The sequence below is a fragment of the Mastigoproctus giganteus genome, chromosome 9 (genome assembly GCF_048544385.1).
Source record: "Mastigoproctus giganteus isolate SK-2022 chromosome 9, ASM4854438v1, whole genome shotgun sequence".
Lineage (NCBI taxonomy): Eukaryota > Metazoa > Arthropoda > Arachnida > Uropygi > Thelyphonidae > Mastigoproctus > Mastigoproctus giganteus.
Genome location: NC_143583.1, coordinates 86,286,466 through 86,301,202, shown reverse-complemented (window position 1 = coordinate 86,301,202; position 14,737 = coordinate 86,286,466). Strand labels below are relative to the sequence as shown.

The 14,737-nt window shown below is 40.1% G+C and overlaps 1 protein-coding gene across 1 annotated transcript in view; it reads left to right on the top strand.

Annotated features, from left to right (window-relative positions):
- The window catches only part of l(1)G0196 (inositol hexakisphosphate and diphosphoinositol-pentakisphosphate kinase), an 832,616-nt gene that overhangs the window by 241,046 nt on the left and 576,833 nt on the right, over nt 1–14,737 (top strand). Inside the window, exon 10 of the mRNA XM_090381508.1 lies at nt 13,198–13,299. Coding sequence (XP_090237634.1) covers nt 13,198–13,299 — 102 coding nt within the window. The remainder of the gene's footprint in view (nt 1–13,197; nt 13,300–14,737) is intronic.

The following is a 14,737-nucleotide window of genomic DNA, read 5'->3' as shown; positions in this document are numbered from 1 at the left end:
CACAACGACAGATGGAAGTTTGTTCCAGCAATTAACCACCCGCTGGCTAAAGGCAAATTTCCGCACATCTATTCTACATCTGTCTTTTCTTAATTTGAATTTATGCCCCCTTAGGTTCGTAATCTGAACAAGTGGAAGAATTCAGGGTGCTCAACCCATTCAAGGCCTTATAAACCTCAATCAGATCACCGTGCAGGTGTCTCCAGCCACTGCAATTTGCAGAACTTAAGCCTCTCTTGGTAAGAGGATCCCTTCATTCCCCTCACCAATCTTGTTGCCCTTCTCTGTACACACTCAAGTAAATCTACATCCTTCCTAAAATGAGGCCTCCAGACCTGTACGCAGTACTCAAGGCGTGGCCTGACCATTGCCTTATACAGAGGGATAATCACCTCATTTTCCCTGCTAGCAAAATTCCTATATATCATTGACAAAACCCCATGACCTGCCCTGGCAGCTGTTTTCTGCATTGCTCAGAGAACTTCATATCTGACTGCACAATTACTCCCAGGTCTTTTTCATTTTCTACCACCTTCAGTGTAGTGCCACACAGTTGGTATGTTTCTCTGGGGTTACTTCTACCCATATGCAGTACTTTGCATTTGTCAAGGTTAAACTTCAGTTGCCACTTCTTAGCCCATCTGCACAAATTATCTAAATCCTGTTGCAGTATCACACTGCCATTACTGTCATTAACAACCCTGCCAACCTTTGTATCATCTGCAAACTTCGACATTAAGCCTGATATACCTTCATCAATATCATTGATAAATATACAAAACAACAGTGGACCTAACACTGAACCCTGTGGGACTCCACTAATAACATTAGTCCAAGAAGAGCAGCACCCATTGATTACCACCCTCTGTCTTCTCCCACTTAACCATCCTTTTATCCATTGTAGCAACTTACCCTTAATACCATTCTGCTCCAATTTGTACAATAGTCTTCCATGCGCAACAGTGTCAAAAGCTTTCCTGAAATCCAAATATATGATATCAAAATTATTTTTTGCATCCAGTTCCTTTGTAACCACATCATAATATCCTATCAAATTTGTCAGACAAGACTTTCCTTTAACAAACCCATGCTGTGTCTGAATTATTGCTGCAGTTCTGTCTAGATGATCCTGCAATGCATCTTTAACCAGCGACTCCATTATTTTACCTGGAACAGAAGTTAAACTAACTGGTCTGTAATTACTCGTGTCACCCTTCGATCCCCCATTGTGAATTGGGGATACATTTGCACATCTCCAGTCAGTGGGACCTCCCCTGAGTCCAAGGATGCTCTCATAATTATGGCTAAGGGTTTGCTTAGTTGCTTTGCCACCTCCTTTAATATAACTGGATAGATCCCATCCGCCCCAGGTGCTTTTCTTATGTTTAACTGCAACAATTTCTCTTCCACTTTGCTCTCAGTTATTACAAAATCAGTAAGTACCCTGCTACAATTTGATAACCTTCTGCCATTTTCAAACCTTAATAATTCCTCACGTGTGAATGTAGATGCAAAATACTCATTCAGTTTGTTTACAATCTGAGCAGGATCATCAACAGTCGAACCATCGATGTCAAGTGGACCAATCAGATTCATCCCCTTCCTTTTAGAGTTTATATAAGTAAAGAAATGCTTGCTCTTTTTCTTAGCATCTTTTGCCAAGGATTTCTCGTAATCTGCCTTCGCCTGCCGAACCTCCTTTGTGACCTGATTACAGATTAACTTATATCTGCCATAGGCTTCTGAGTCGCTTGATAATTTATATGCATCCCATGCATTTTTCTTCTCTGTTACGAGTCTCATTAGTTCATTTGACAACCATTTAGGCCTAAACCTTGAACAATATTTCTTCATAGGTATGAAACTTTTAGTAGCTTCCACGATTAATTCCTTGAATGCTTCCCACTTAGAATTTACTGTTGGTAACATCGTCAGTTGATCCCACTGTACAGAATTTAAAAACTGTCGGAGACCACTGTACTGACCTTTACGGAAGCAAAAACCCTTTCCTTTACCCCTGATGGTAATTAAATCTTTAAGTACATCCCACATCAGTACACTGTGATCACTGGCACCTAGTGGTTCTTTTATCTGCAAATTCCTAATACATGAATGATCACTGCTGATAACCAGATCAAGAGTATTACTTTCTCTGGTTGCCTCTCGAACATGCTGCTGCACAAAACAATCATCCAATAAATCTACAGAAGTCTGACTAGTGTGTGAGTGTCCAACCCACAAATTCCAGTCAATATCTGGGAAGTTAAAATCCCCAATTATAAGACATTCTGATTTACTAGCCCACTCTATTTCTCTGTACAATTGTTCATTGTACTCATTCAAGTCATTAGGCCTATAACACACTCCTACTCTTATTTTTGCTTTCGCAGTGCTTATGTCACACCAAACTGACTCAACAGTGCACTGTTCATCTATATCAACTGGATGCACTTCTTTTGATTTTATGTTTTTCTTTATTAACAGCATAACACCTCCTCCCTGTCTATCCTTTCTGTACACATTGTACTCCCCAAATTCCAGTTCAGCATTCCTTATATCTGTGTGACACCACGTCTCCGATATCCCAACAATATCCGCCTTTGATATCTTGACCAACACTTCAAATTCATCAAATTTATTTACTATACTTCTAGCATTGGTATACATGCAAGTATACATGCACGTATTCTTATTCTTAGTTACTCTAACACATCCCATATACCCACCTGTTTCACGATGACTGCCATCCGTCCCTGAAACCCCCAACACCCCTCGCTCCAGGTCGCTACTTATTCTAATAGAAGTTGTGCAAGAATCACCTTCACCTCTGCCTACGGCTATTGTTAAACTATTAAGTCCTTGTATCCCCCCAAGCAATCAGTTTTCCGACCCACCCAACACTGCCTCAATAGCATCAACAAATATTCTTGCACCCATTCTATTTAAGTGTATTCCATCCCTGTAGAAGCAGTCTCTCCTGTTAACAAGTACAGTCCAGGCTGAAAATAATTCTATCCCTTGAGCCTTGCACAATCTTTCCAGGGCCGAATTGATCGAAAGGTGTCTCATCATATACTCCCTCCTATCGTGTCTGGGCAGAATTGCACACACTTTCAAATTCAACCCTATTCACGGCTTTTGTTCAACAGTGACCTGTACTTGTTAAGTAATTCTGCCGGCCTCCTACTCTTAATGTCATTAGTGCCAACGAGTACAACTATATCACCTTTTGTGCCCCTAAAAGATGATATCTGCTCTACAACGTCATCAACCTTTGCCCCTGGCAGACATACCCTGGTCCTGTTCCACCTATCCTTTTTACAAAGGATGTTTCCTGTTTCCCTGACAATAGAGTCACCAACAACTACTAGTTCCTGTGGGACCAGCGCATTCTGCCTTGGGGGTTGCTGCTGTGTTGCGTGATGACCAAGTGCAAGCTCTGGCATTGATGTGGGCAGCTGAGTGCCTGATGGGCCCCGCAATTTAGATCTTTCGAGGGCATCCACCCTGTCCTTCAAACTCTCATATAGGCCCATAACAACGCTGAGTTGTCGGCCTGATTTCCTTACATCGCGCACACACAAAGACATCCCCCATGGCAATATCATGTTCCGTTCCAGATAGTTCGGCAAACATTCAAACAGAGGTGGATGACCATTCAAACAGCAAACAGAGGTGGATGACCATTTCATTGTAGAGAATGTGTGGATGTTGGGGCACCATGTCAGCATCCTGTTAGGCTTATGTGAGGCCTAAGGAACAGGGACAGCCCTTCAAGCACTCACCTTCCGAGCACAACCTTGTAGGCTAGAGTCAATCAACACAAGACAAAATAACTCTACGGAATACCCTGGTTACATAGAAGGTATCTGTTGTCGGAGGCTGCTCAATAGTCAGGGAAATAAAAAATATAACTTGGTAAAAAAGAATTGTTAGAAAAGGACCAAGATGGATCTGCCTGTAGCAAAAGTTAAGTTGTAGAGAAGATCGCAAAACGTGACATTGTTATAAATGATGATACTAATAATTTTAAGAGTAGGACATCGTAGGATTTTCTCACAATAGATAAAGGGATCGTTGAGTTGGAGAAGATAGAGTAGTAATAAAGGGACATTGCTTTTGTGGACTAATGTTATTAGAGTTGTCCCATAGGGTTTGGTGTTAGGTCCACTGTTGTTTTGTATATTTATCAATGATATTGATGAAGGTATATCAGGCTTAGTGTTGCAGTTTGCAGATGATACAAAGGTTGGCAGGGTTGTTAATGACAGTAAAAACAGTATGCTACTGCAACAAGATCTAGAAAAGTTAGATAGATGGCTGAAAACTGGCAACTGAAGTTTAACATTGACAAATGCAAAGTACTGCACATGGGTAGCAGTAATCCAAGAGAAACATACCAACTGTGTGGTATTACACTCAGGGAGTTGGAGAATGAAAAAGACCTGGGAGTAATTGTGCAGTCAGATATGAAGTTCTCTGAGTAGTGCAGATGGGCTGCCAGAGCAGGTCATGGAGACTTGTCAATGATATATAGGAATTTTGTTAGCAGAGACAAGGAGGTTATTATCCCATTGTATTGTACACCTTGAGTACTGCATACAGGTCTAAGTCTGGAGGCCTCATTTTAGAAAGGATGTAGAGTTGCAGTACGAGTACAAAGAAGGGCAGCAAGATCGGGGAGTGGAACAAAGGGGTGCTCTTAGCAAGAAAGGCTTAAGTTCTGCAAGTTGCACCATCTGGAGACTAGGCACTGGCGAGATGATCTGATTGAGTTGCATAAGGCCTTGAATGGTTTGAGCAGGCTCAATGCTGTTGGGATTCTTCTGCTTGCTCAGAATATGAACCTGAGGGGGCATAGATTCAAATTGAGGAAAGACAGTTGCAGAATAGATGTGTGGAAGTTTGCCGTTAGCCAGTGGATAGTTGATTGCTGAAACAGACTTCCATCTGTTGTTGTGGAAGTTGATAACTTAATTAAATTTAAGACTGTGGGAAGTTTTTTTTTTTTTTTTTTTTGGCTGGTGCTCTGTAAGCTTGCTTTCTTGCATCGTATACCTTAACTAATGCTTATGCTAATTAAACAATGCAGTCATAGTACCAGGGAAGCAGAAATAATGCAAGTGCAGTACCATGCATAAGCCTACTCTTTCATACTCTTAGACATTTAGTTAAGAAATATTTTTAGATTAAACTACGCATACCATCAAGAATCTCTCATATTGTCATATTCATAACTCCACTCCACTCCAACTCCACTAATCACTTGGAGCTCTTTGACTTCCTCTCTTTGCAACTTGACTTTCTCCAGTCCAACTTTCCTAACAGTGAATTAATTTTCCTTGGTGATTTTAATGTTCACAACTCCAGCTGGCTTCCGTTTTCTAGTCACACCGACCCAGCAGGTCGAGATGCTGAGGCTTTTGCAATTACTAATGACCTAGCACAGATTGTTCATTTACCTACAAGAATACTGGACATTCCTAATCATACAGCCAATACGCTTGATCTTTTTCTAACAAACAACCCTTCTAAGTACATGGTCGAAGTGAGAGGTCCTTTAGGTACTTCAGATCACAACTTGGTGATTGTCTCTTCTCCAATGGAACCTTTATCTCATGGCTATTCCCAACTTCATGTTGTTTGGCATTACAAGAATGCAAAATGGGATGACCTGCGAGACTTCTTTTCTTCTTTTCCTTGGTCAGATAACTGTTTCAAAACTTCTGTTGTCAATGTTTGCTCAGATCGTGTCAGTGAAATTATTCTTGCAGGAATGGAATCCTTTATCCTACACTCCACTTTAAAATCTCGTCCTTTATCTAAACCTTGGTTTTCCAATAATTGTGCTAAGGCTGTTCAAGCGAAGAATGTTGGATATCGTATTTGGCTTGTTTCTAATTCTTTAGTTTCATTTTCTGCCTACACCAAAGCTCGCAACAATTGTAAAGCAGTTATTAATCAGTCCAAACTAGAGTTTGAACAGGCTAAGAGTAGAAAACTTGCTTCTTGCCCTAATTGAAGCCGAGCATTCTGGTCTCTTGCCAAAGCTATTGGCCGCAACTTTTGCCCATCTCTGCTCCCACCTCTGTCCAAACCAGACGGTTCTGTTGTCACTTCAGCCAAGGATAAAGTTGACCTGCTAGCATCCCATTTTTCTTCCAGCTCATGTATTAATGATCTTGGTAAAACACCTCCCACCATTCCCAGCACACTCCATTCAATGCCTCCTGTGGTCTTCCGTCAAAAGGATATCAGGAGGATTTTGATGAATCTGATGTTAAGAAAGCTCCAGGTCCTGATGGTATTTCTCCACTTGTTCTCAAAACCTGTGCTCCTGAACTTACTCCTATTCTTTGCCGCCTTTTTTCACTTCCTTATTCCAAAGGCGTTTTTCCTTCTGGTGGGAAATTTGCTCATATCCAGCCAGTTCCTAAAAAGGGTGACAAATCCCTCCCATCCAATTATCGTCCCATTGCAATTACTTCTACTCTTTCTAAAGTAATGGAGAAATCAATTAACCGCCAATTATTAAACTACCTAGAAACCTTCCGTCAGTGTCGATCCACTGGTGATATTCTGGCTTTTGTTACCCATTTATGGACTAATTCAATGGAAAGGTTCGGTGAAACACAAGTAGTTGCTCTTGACATCTCAAAGGCTTTTGATCATGTTTGGCATAAAGGTCTTCTAAACAAGCTTCCATCTTATGGTTTGCCAACTGTTTTTAGTAATTGGTTACCTAGTTTTCTCTCTGATCGCTCACTGAGGTTGATGGTAGATTGCTCTCTGTCTTCTAACTTCTCCACTAATGCCGGTGTGCCCCAAGGTTCATTTCTTTCCCCCACTCTTTTCCTCTTGTGTATTAATGACCTTCTTCCATTGACTGGAAATCCTATCCATAGTTTTGCCGATGATAGCACATTGCATTCCACTTTCCATTTTGAGAAACCTTGTCCTGCTCAATCAGATTCAAATTCTCGAAAATCTGCTACCAATTCCTTAAATGCCGATCTTCAGGTAATTCTCCAGTGGGCCAAAGACAACTTAGTTGATTTCAACCCTTCTAAAACTCAGTCATGTCTTATATCTCGCAAAAAGGATTCTTCTGCTCCTATGCTTACCTCTAGTGACACTCCGATTTCTAGGCAAAATGATATATCTCTTTTGGGGATTACCCTGACTTCTAATCTCTCTTGGCACAAGCACATTACAAATATTGCTTCCTCTGCATCTAAAAAACTTGGTTTTCTCTTTCGCTCTCGGCATTACTTTTCTTCCAAACAGCTGCTCACTCTGTATAAATCGCAAATCCGCCCTTCCATGGAATATTGTTCCCACAACTGGGGTGGTGCCCCAAAAACCTCTCTCAGGCTTCTTGATTCCATTCAGAAGAGGGCAGTTAGGTTAATTAATGATTCATCTCTAACAGAGTCTCTCCACTCGCTTTCTCATAGACGTACTGTTTCTGCTGCATGCCTCTTCTACAGATACTTCCATGGGCACTGTTCTTCTGAATTGGCTTCTATAATTCCCGCTCTCTCTCTTTCAAAACAGTCCAAACATGTTCCGCCACCAGCCAACATCCATTTACTGTCCAACTTCAAACCCACAGAACCAACTTTTCATCTTCCTCATTTATTCATTCCACTGCCGTTTTCTGGAACAACCTTCCTTCATACGTATTTCCTGAAAATTACAATCTACAGAAGTTCAAATGCAATGTCAACAAATATCTTCTTTTGTCTTCTCAACCTCCAACCCAAGCATGGTATTAGGTATTATAGATTCTAATACCTCTCGTGTTTGGGGTTCACATAAAAAAAAAAAAAAAAAAACTTGGTTCTCACTATTGCAACAACAGGCTACCTGCCCACCCACTCACCGATGAGATCCAATGTGAGAGATCCAATGTGATGAAAGTAATACCAATACAACAACCAGTCAGGTTTGATAGCCTTTAATGTAATTGGAAAAAAAATTCTAATTTTCTTATATTCTAATTCTAATATAATAAGGTAAAACTCACATGGTATAAGAGTGGTTATTTAGGGTGGAAAAGGCATTCAACACTTTCACTGCTAGCTTTTTCTGATGACTTTTTGGACCCAGACTTTAAAACTATAGTATTGAGTCAATCTGGAATGTTGAAGACAAGAGACATTTTTAAATTTTCCTTTCAGTGTGGCTGAATTTTTTTTTTTTTTTTTTTTTTTTTTTTTTTTAATGTAAACCCCAAACACGAGAGGTATTAGAACCTATAGTACTTAGTACCGTGCTTGGGTTGGAGGATGAGAAGATGAAAGAAGATATTTGTTGACATTGGACTTGAACTTCTGTAGATTGTAATTTTCAGGAAATATGTATGAAGGAAGGTTGTTCCAGAAAACGGCAGTTGAATGAATAAATGAGGAAGATGAAAAGTTGATTCTGTGGGTTTGAAGTTGGACAGTAAATGGATGTTGGCTGGTGGCGGCATGTGTTTGAACTGTTTTGAAAGAGAGAGTGGGAATTATAGATGCTAATTCAGAAGAACAGTGCCCATAGAAGTATCTGTAGAAGAGGCATGCAGCAGAAACAGTACGTCTATGAGAAAGCTAGTGGAGAGACTCTGTTAGAGATGAATCATTAATTAACCTAACTGCCCTCTTCTGAATGGAATCAAGAAGTCTGAGAGAGGTTTTGAGGGCACCACCCCAGATGTGGGAACAATATTCCATGGCAGGGTTGATTTGCGATTTATACAGAGTGAGCAGCTGTTTGGAAGAAAAGTAACGCCGAGAGCAAAAGAGAAAACCAAGTTTTTTAGATGCAGAGGAAGAAATATTTGTAATGTGCTTGTGCTAGGAGGAGAGATTAGAAGTCAGGGTAATCTCCAAAAGAGATATATCATTTTGCCTAGAAATCGGAGTGTCACTAGAGGTAAGCATAGGAGCAGAAGAATCCTTTTTGCGAGATATAAGACAAGACTGAGTTTTAGAAGGGGTGAAATCAACTAAGTTGTCTTTGCCCCACTGGAGAATTACCTGAAGATAGGCATTTAAGGAATTGGTAGCAGATTTTTGAGAAGTTGAATCTGATTGAGCAGGATAAGGTTTCTCAAAATGGAAAGTGGAATGCAATGTGCTATCATCGGCAAAACTATGGATAGGATTTCCAGTCAATGGAAGAAGATCATTAATATACAAGAGGAAAAGAGTGTGGGAAAGAACTGAACCTTGGGGGACACCAGCATTAGTGGAGAAGTTAGAAGACAGAGAGCCATCTACCATCCACCTCAGTGAGTGATCAGAGAGAAAACTGGGTAACCAATTACTAAAAACAGTTGGCAAACCATAAGATGGAAGCTTGTTTAGAAGACCTTTATGCCAAACACAAACAAAAGCCTTTGAGATATCAAGAGCAACTACTTGTGTTTCACCAAACCTTTGCATTGAATTAGTCCATAAATGGGTAACATAAGCCAGAATATCACCAGTGGATCGACACTGATGGAATCCATACTGGCGATCATTGAGCAGCCGGAAGGTTTCTAGGTAGTTTAAGAGTTCGTGGTTAATTGATTTCTCCATTACTTTAGAACGAGTAGAAGTAATTGCAATGGGACGATAATTGGATGGGAGGGATTTGTCACCCTTTTTAGGAACTGGCTGGATATGAGCAAATTTCAAAGCAGAAGGAAAAACACCTTTGGAATAAGAAAGTGAAAAAAGGCGGCAAAGAATAGGAGTAAGTTCAGGAGCACAGGTGTTGAGAACAAGTGGAGAAATACCCTCTGGACCTGGAGCTTTCTTTGCATCAAGCTTCATCAAAATCCTTCTGATATCCTTTTGACGGAAGACCACAGGAGGCATTGAATGGAGTGTATTGGGAATGGTGGGAGGTGTTTTACCAAGATCATTAATACATGAGCTGGAAGAAAAATGGGATGCTAGCAGTTCAGCTTTATCCTTGGCTGAAGTGACAACAGAACAATCTGGTTTGGACCGAGGTGGGAGCAGAGATGGGCAATAGCTTTGGCAAGAGACCAGAATGCTCGGCTATCATTAGGGCAAGAAGCAAGTTTTGTACTCTTAGCCTGTTCAAACTCTAGTTTGGACTGATTAATAACTGCTTTGCAATTGTTGCGAGCTTTGGTGTAGGCAGAAAATGAAACTGAAGAATTAGAAACAAGCCAATTACGATATGCAACATTCTTCTCTTGAACAGCCTTAGCACATTTATTGGAAAACCAAGGTTTAGATAAAGGACGAGATTTTAAAGTTGAGTGTGGGATAAAGGATTCCATTCCTACAAGAATAATTTCACTGACACGATCTGAGCAAATGTTGACATCAGAAGTTTTGAAACAGTAATCCGACCATGGAAAAGAAGAAAAGAAGTCTCGCAGGTCATCCCATATTCTTGTAATGCCAAACAACACGAGGTTGGGAATAGCCATGTGATAAAGGTTCCATTGGAGAAGAGACAATCACAAAGTTGTGATCTGAAGTGCCTGAAGGACCTCTAACTTTGACCGTGTACTTTAAAGGGTTTTTTTGTGAGAAAAAGATCAAGCGTATTGGCTGTATGATTAGGATTATCCGGTATTCTTGTAGGTAAATGAACAATCTGTGCTAGGTCATTAGTAATTGCAAAAGCCTCAGCATCTCGACCTGCTGGGTCTCTGTGACTATAAAATGGAAGTCAACTTGAGTTGTGAACATTAAAATCACCAAGGAAAATTACCTCACTGTTAGAAAAGTTGGACTGGAGAAAGTCAAGTTGCAAAGAGAGGAAGTCAAAGAGCTCCAAGTGATTAGTGGAGTTGGGAGAATGGTAGAGACAACAGATGAATTTGACACAATGAGGTAGAGGGATTTTAAGCCAGAGAAGATCAAAGAGAGGAGATTCCAAATTGCCAAGTCTCTGGCAGGGAATATCAGAACGGACATATGCACAAGTATCACCTTTGAGGCATAAGGAATCATACAGCGAATAATTTGGGCATCTGAGATGAGCAGTAGTTTAATCAACTGATAACTGAAGATTCTGTCAGAAAAAGTACATGCGGTTTGGCAGACTGCAAGTGGAAATGGTCATCATTGAGATTAGAATTGAGACCACGTATATTTGTGAAATGAATTAGGAAGTGTTTGGGAGGTTTAGATCTTTTCGCAGATAAGCTTGCTCTATTAGTTTGACAATTCATGGTGCATTCAATAGTAAGAAAAAGTGGGTGGGACATGCTGTATGAAGTAATGAAATTTTTGGATATGGCGTACACATGGTAAGAATATACCCAGATCCCTGACATAACGTGGCCTCGACAATGCTTCCCGCATACACACTACTCGGACTCCCTCCAGTCACTATCTGGCAGAGTAGAGGTAGCAAGATTATACACTAGCTGATCCGGAAGCCTCCTAGAGAATTACCAAAAGGTTCGGTCCAATGTACTAACTAGCGGCCGGCCTGCGAACACCGTTTTAGAGCTGTACCCTCGAAATGTAAGGAATATTGGATCTCGCCACGACGTTCATCATAACCTCAAAAGTCATCGATCATATTGCATGATGGAAGAGATAGGGAAGGGTTGACCGGAACTTAGCTCTAGAGACTGAACATGGGTTCCACCGCTGTAAGCCTCCAATAACCAAAGTGGTGGTATTTCACCGGTTGATGAGAATCATCTACCACCTAGTGGGGTTTGGCAGACTGCAAGTTGAAATGGACATCGTTGAGATTAGAATTGAGACGACGTATATTTGTGAAATGAATTAGGAAGTGCTTGGGAGGTTTAGATAAGCTTGCTGTATTAATTTGACAATTCATGGTGTATTCAATAGTAAGAAAAAGTGGGTGGGACATGCTGTATGAAGTAATGAAATTTTTGGATATGGCGTACACATGGTAAGAATATACCCAGATCCCTGACATAATGTGGCCTCGACAATGCTCCCCGTATACGCACTACTCGGACTCCCTCCTGTCACTATCTGGCAGAGTAGAGGTAGCAAGATTATACACTAGCTGATCCGGAAGCCTCCTAGAGAGTTACCAGTAAGTTCGGTCCGGTGTACTAACTAGCCAGGTGTACTAATTAGGCGGCCACTGGTGAATGTTGCTCGACAAAAATATCCAGTTCTTCCCTCAGATCGGAACAAAATGGTTCAAAAAGTTAGGTGGTTCCTCTCCAAGTGGATTAAAACCCCATGATGCATATTTGCATATTGATGTAGTTAACATGTTAAATGACTAACAATTTTGTCATTTTTTAATAGATGGGAACCATTGTATGTGTGGCACAATATTTTCAGATGTATTTGACAAATGTTTTTATTAGTTTCATTTGGGTTAATTTAACCCTTTCTGCCTCTTGTGCTTGTACTGCTGAGAATAACTGTAGAGGAGGGAGTTACAACATATGGTGCTACTTCCTATTGCCTTTTAATCAATTATTTTACTATGTAGAAGAGCAATTCTTATTTGAAGCAAAGTTTTAGTTTTGAATTTGTAATGCTGAATTGTTATTTTTCAGTGAATTTGGCAGCATATTTTAAATTCATCAAATAAAATTTTAATTTGAAATGAAAATTTATTTTTGATTTTAAATTAGTTTAGTTTGTTTTTGAAAATTTTAGGTGTAATGTGTGTGTTCTGCTTTGAAGTGTTTCGAGAATAATTGTTAAAAGTAATTTTTATTTGATGCAAGTATCTCTCACTAATGTAGTAAGATTTTATGTTGAGTGCATTCAATTGTGTGAGCTTAACTGTATACATGATACTGCTAATTTGTAAAAATATTTCAAAATAATTAAATCAAGTTGAATCTTGAACCTGACTGTTAAATGTTAAACTCTAGGTTATTCTTAAGAAATTCCATAAAATGTTAAAACTGAAAATTGGAGCTGCGTATGTGTTAGTGGTTATAATTTACTGTAGAAACAATTTAAAAAAGATTGGTCACAGTTTAAGCTTAACTCTGCTTTTCCTAATTCACACTTTTTGAATGTATTTTGAAAGATAACATCTGCTCTAAGTAGACTCTTGTTTATATATTATGCATATCTTTAAATAAATTTCAAATTCTAATTGAGTTTATATAAGATAAAAGACAGAAATACTTGATAATATAAGTATTAAGTAAAAGCATGAAATTGGCATAATATTATATTGTTATATGGTATATAAGAATTTGCAAGTTTTTCTCTATAGAAATATGATGCTGCGGGAATTAGCACCTCAACTTCACATTCCATGGTCTGTGCCTTTTCAGCTAGATGATCCGCCAATAGTACCCACTACTTTTGGTAAAATGTAAGTTAAATTTTCTTGTAAATTGTGAAGTGGAAAATACACTGAGTGATCACTGAATTATGACCACCTACCTAATATTTCGTAGGTCCTCCTTTTGCCCTCAGTACAACAATTATCTGAAGTGTCATTCATTCAACAAGACCTCAGAAGAGTTCGGGAGGTATGGCCAACCAAGCTGTGTATAATGTGGTCAGCAATGCAGGTATGGAGGTGATTGGTGTATCCAGATGCTTGATATGCCTTTCCATAGTGTCCCACAAGTGTGCTATGGGATTGATATTGGGGAAGTTCGGAGGCCAATCGATATGCTGGAAGTCAGAACTGTGTTCTTCAAACCATTTCTGCACAACAAGTGCCCGATGGCTCAGAACATTGTCATCTTGGAAGACACCATTGCCATTCGGGAAAAAGTGTAACCTTTTCCCGAATGGCAATGGTGTCTTCCACTATCGTCAAGCTGTTGACGATAGCGGAGACCAGTGATACGTTGTTCCACATGCACCAGGGGTCCAAGTTTCCCATTGAAACATGTCCCACACCATACAACCACCTCCACCGGCCTGCACTTTTGATACCATGCATGATGGATCAAGAGCCTCATGTTGTTGATGCTAAATCTGTACATGACTATCCACGGTGTGGAATAAATAACGTGACTCATCTGACCAGCACACCTTCTTCCAGTCTTCTAACATCCAACTTGCATGCTCTTTGTACCAGGCAAGTCTTTTATGCCGATGAACCTTGGTTAGGAGAGGATGCCATAGGGGTCATTTGCTGGTATAGCCCATATGTGCGAGTGTGCGATGCAAGGTCATGCCCGATATTGTTCCGGGTTGGCCCATGTTGTATTAGGTAGTGAACTGTTCAACAGTGCTGCGCTTGTACAGCTCGTTGGACCTGGCGCTCACGTCTAACCTCAACCTTTCACTGACCTTTGCAGTTTTGCCATCGGGTTGTTGTTTGATCATTTTGACGGCAGTCCTGATACACTTTAACTACAGCCAACCATTTGGGAAATCAAGGCACCAGCTCATTGAGCACCCACAGTCTGTCCTTTATCAAAGTCCAATAAATTCTTCCTTTTACCCATTACACTCAATTTTACTACCTACTGAACCACTGACACCTTATCTATGCTACATAGGTCGACTAACTCCTCAGTCTCGTACCTCGCATTGTCAGTGGGTCACATTCAGTTTTCATAGGGGTGGTCATAATTCAGTGATCACTCAGTGTATATTAAACCTGTTATTTAATGGATACAATGTGTTATGCTTCAGATATGCTAGCAATCTATAATAATTCATGATTTATAACACAATAACAAGCAAAAAAAGCAACGACTTTTATGCACAAACTGAGAACATTTTATTTCTTTGCATCACACACACACACACACACACACACACACACACACTGCCCATTCATTCGTCCA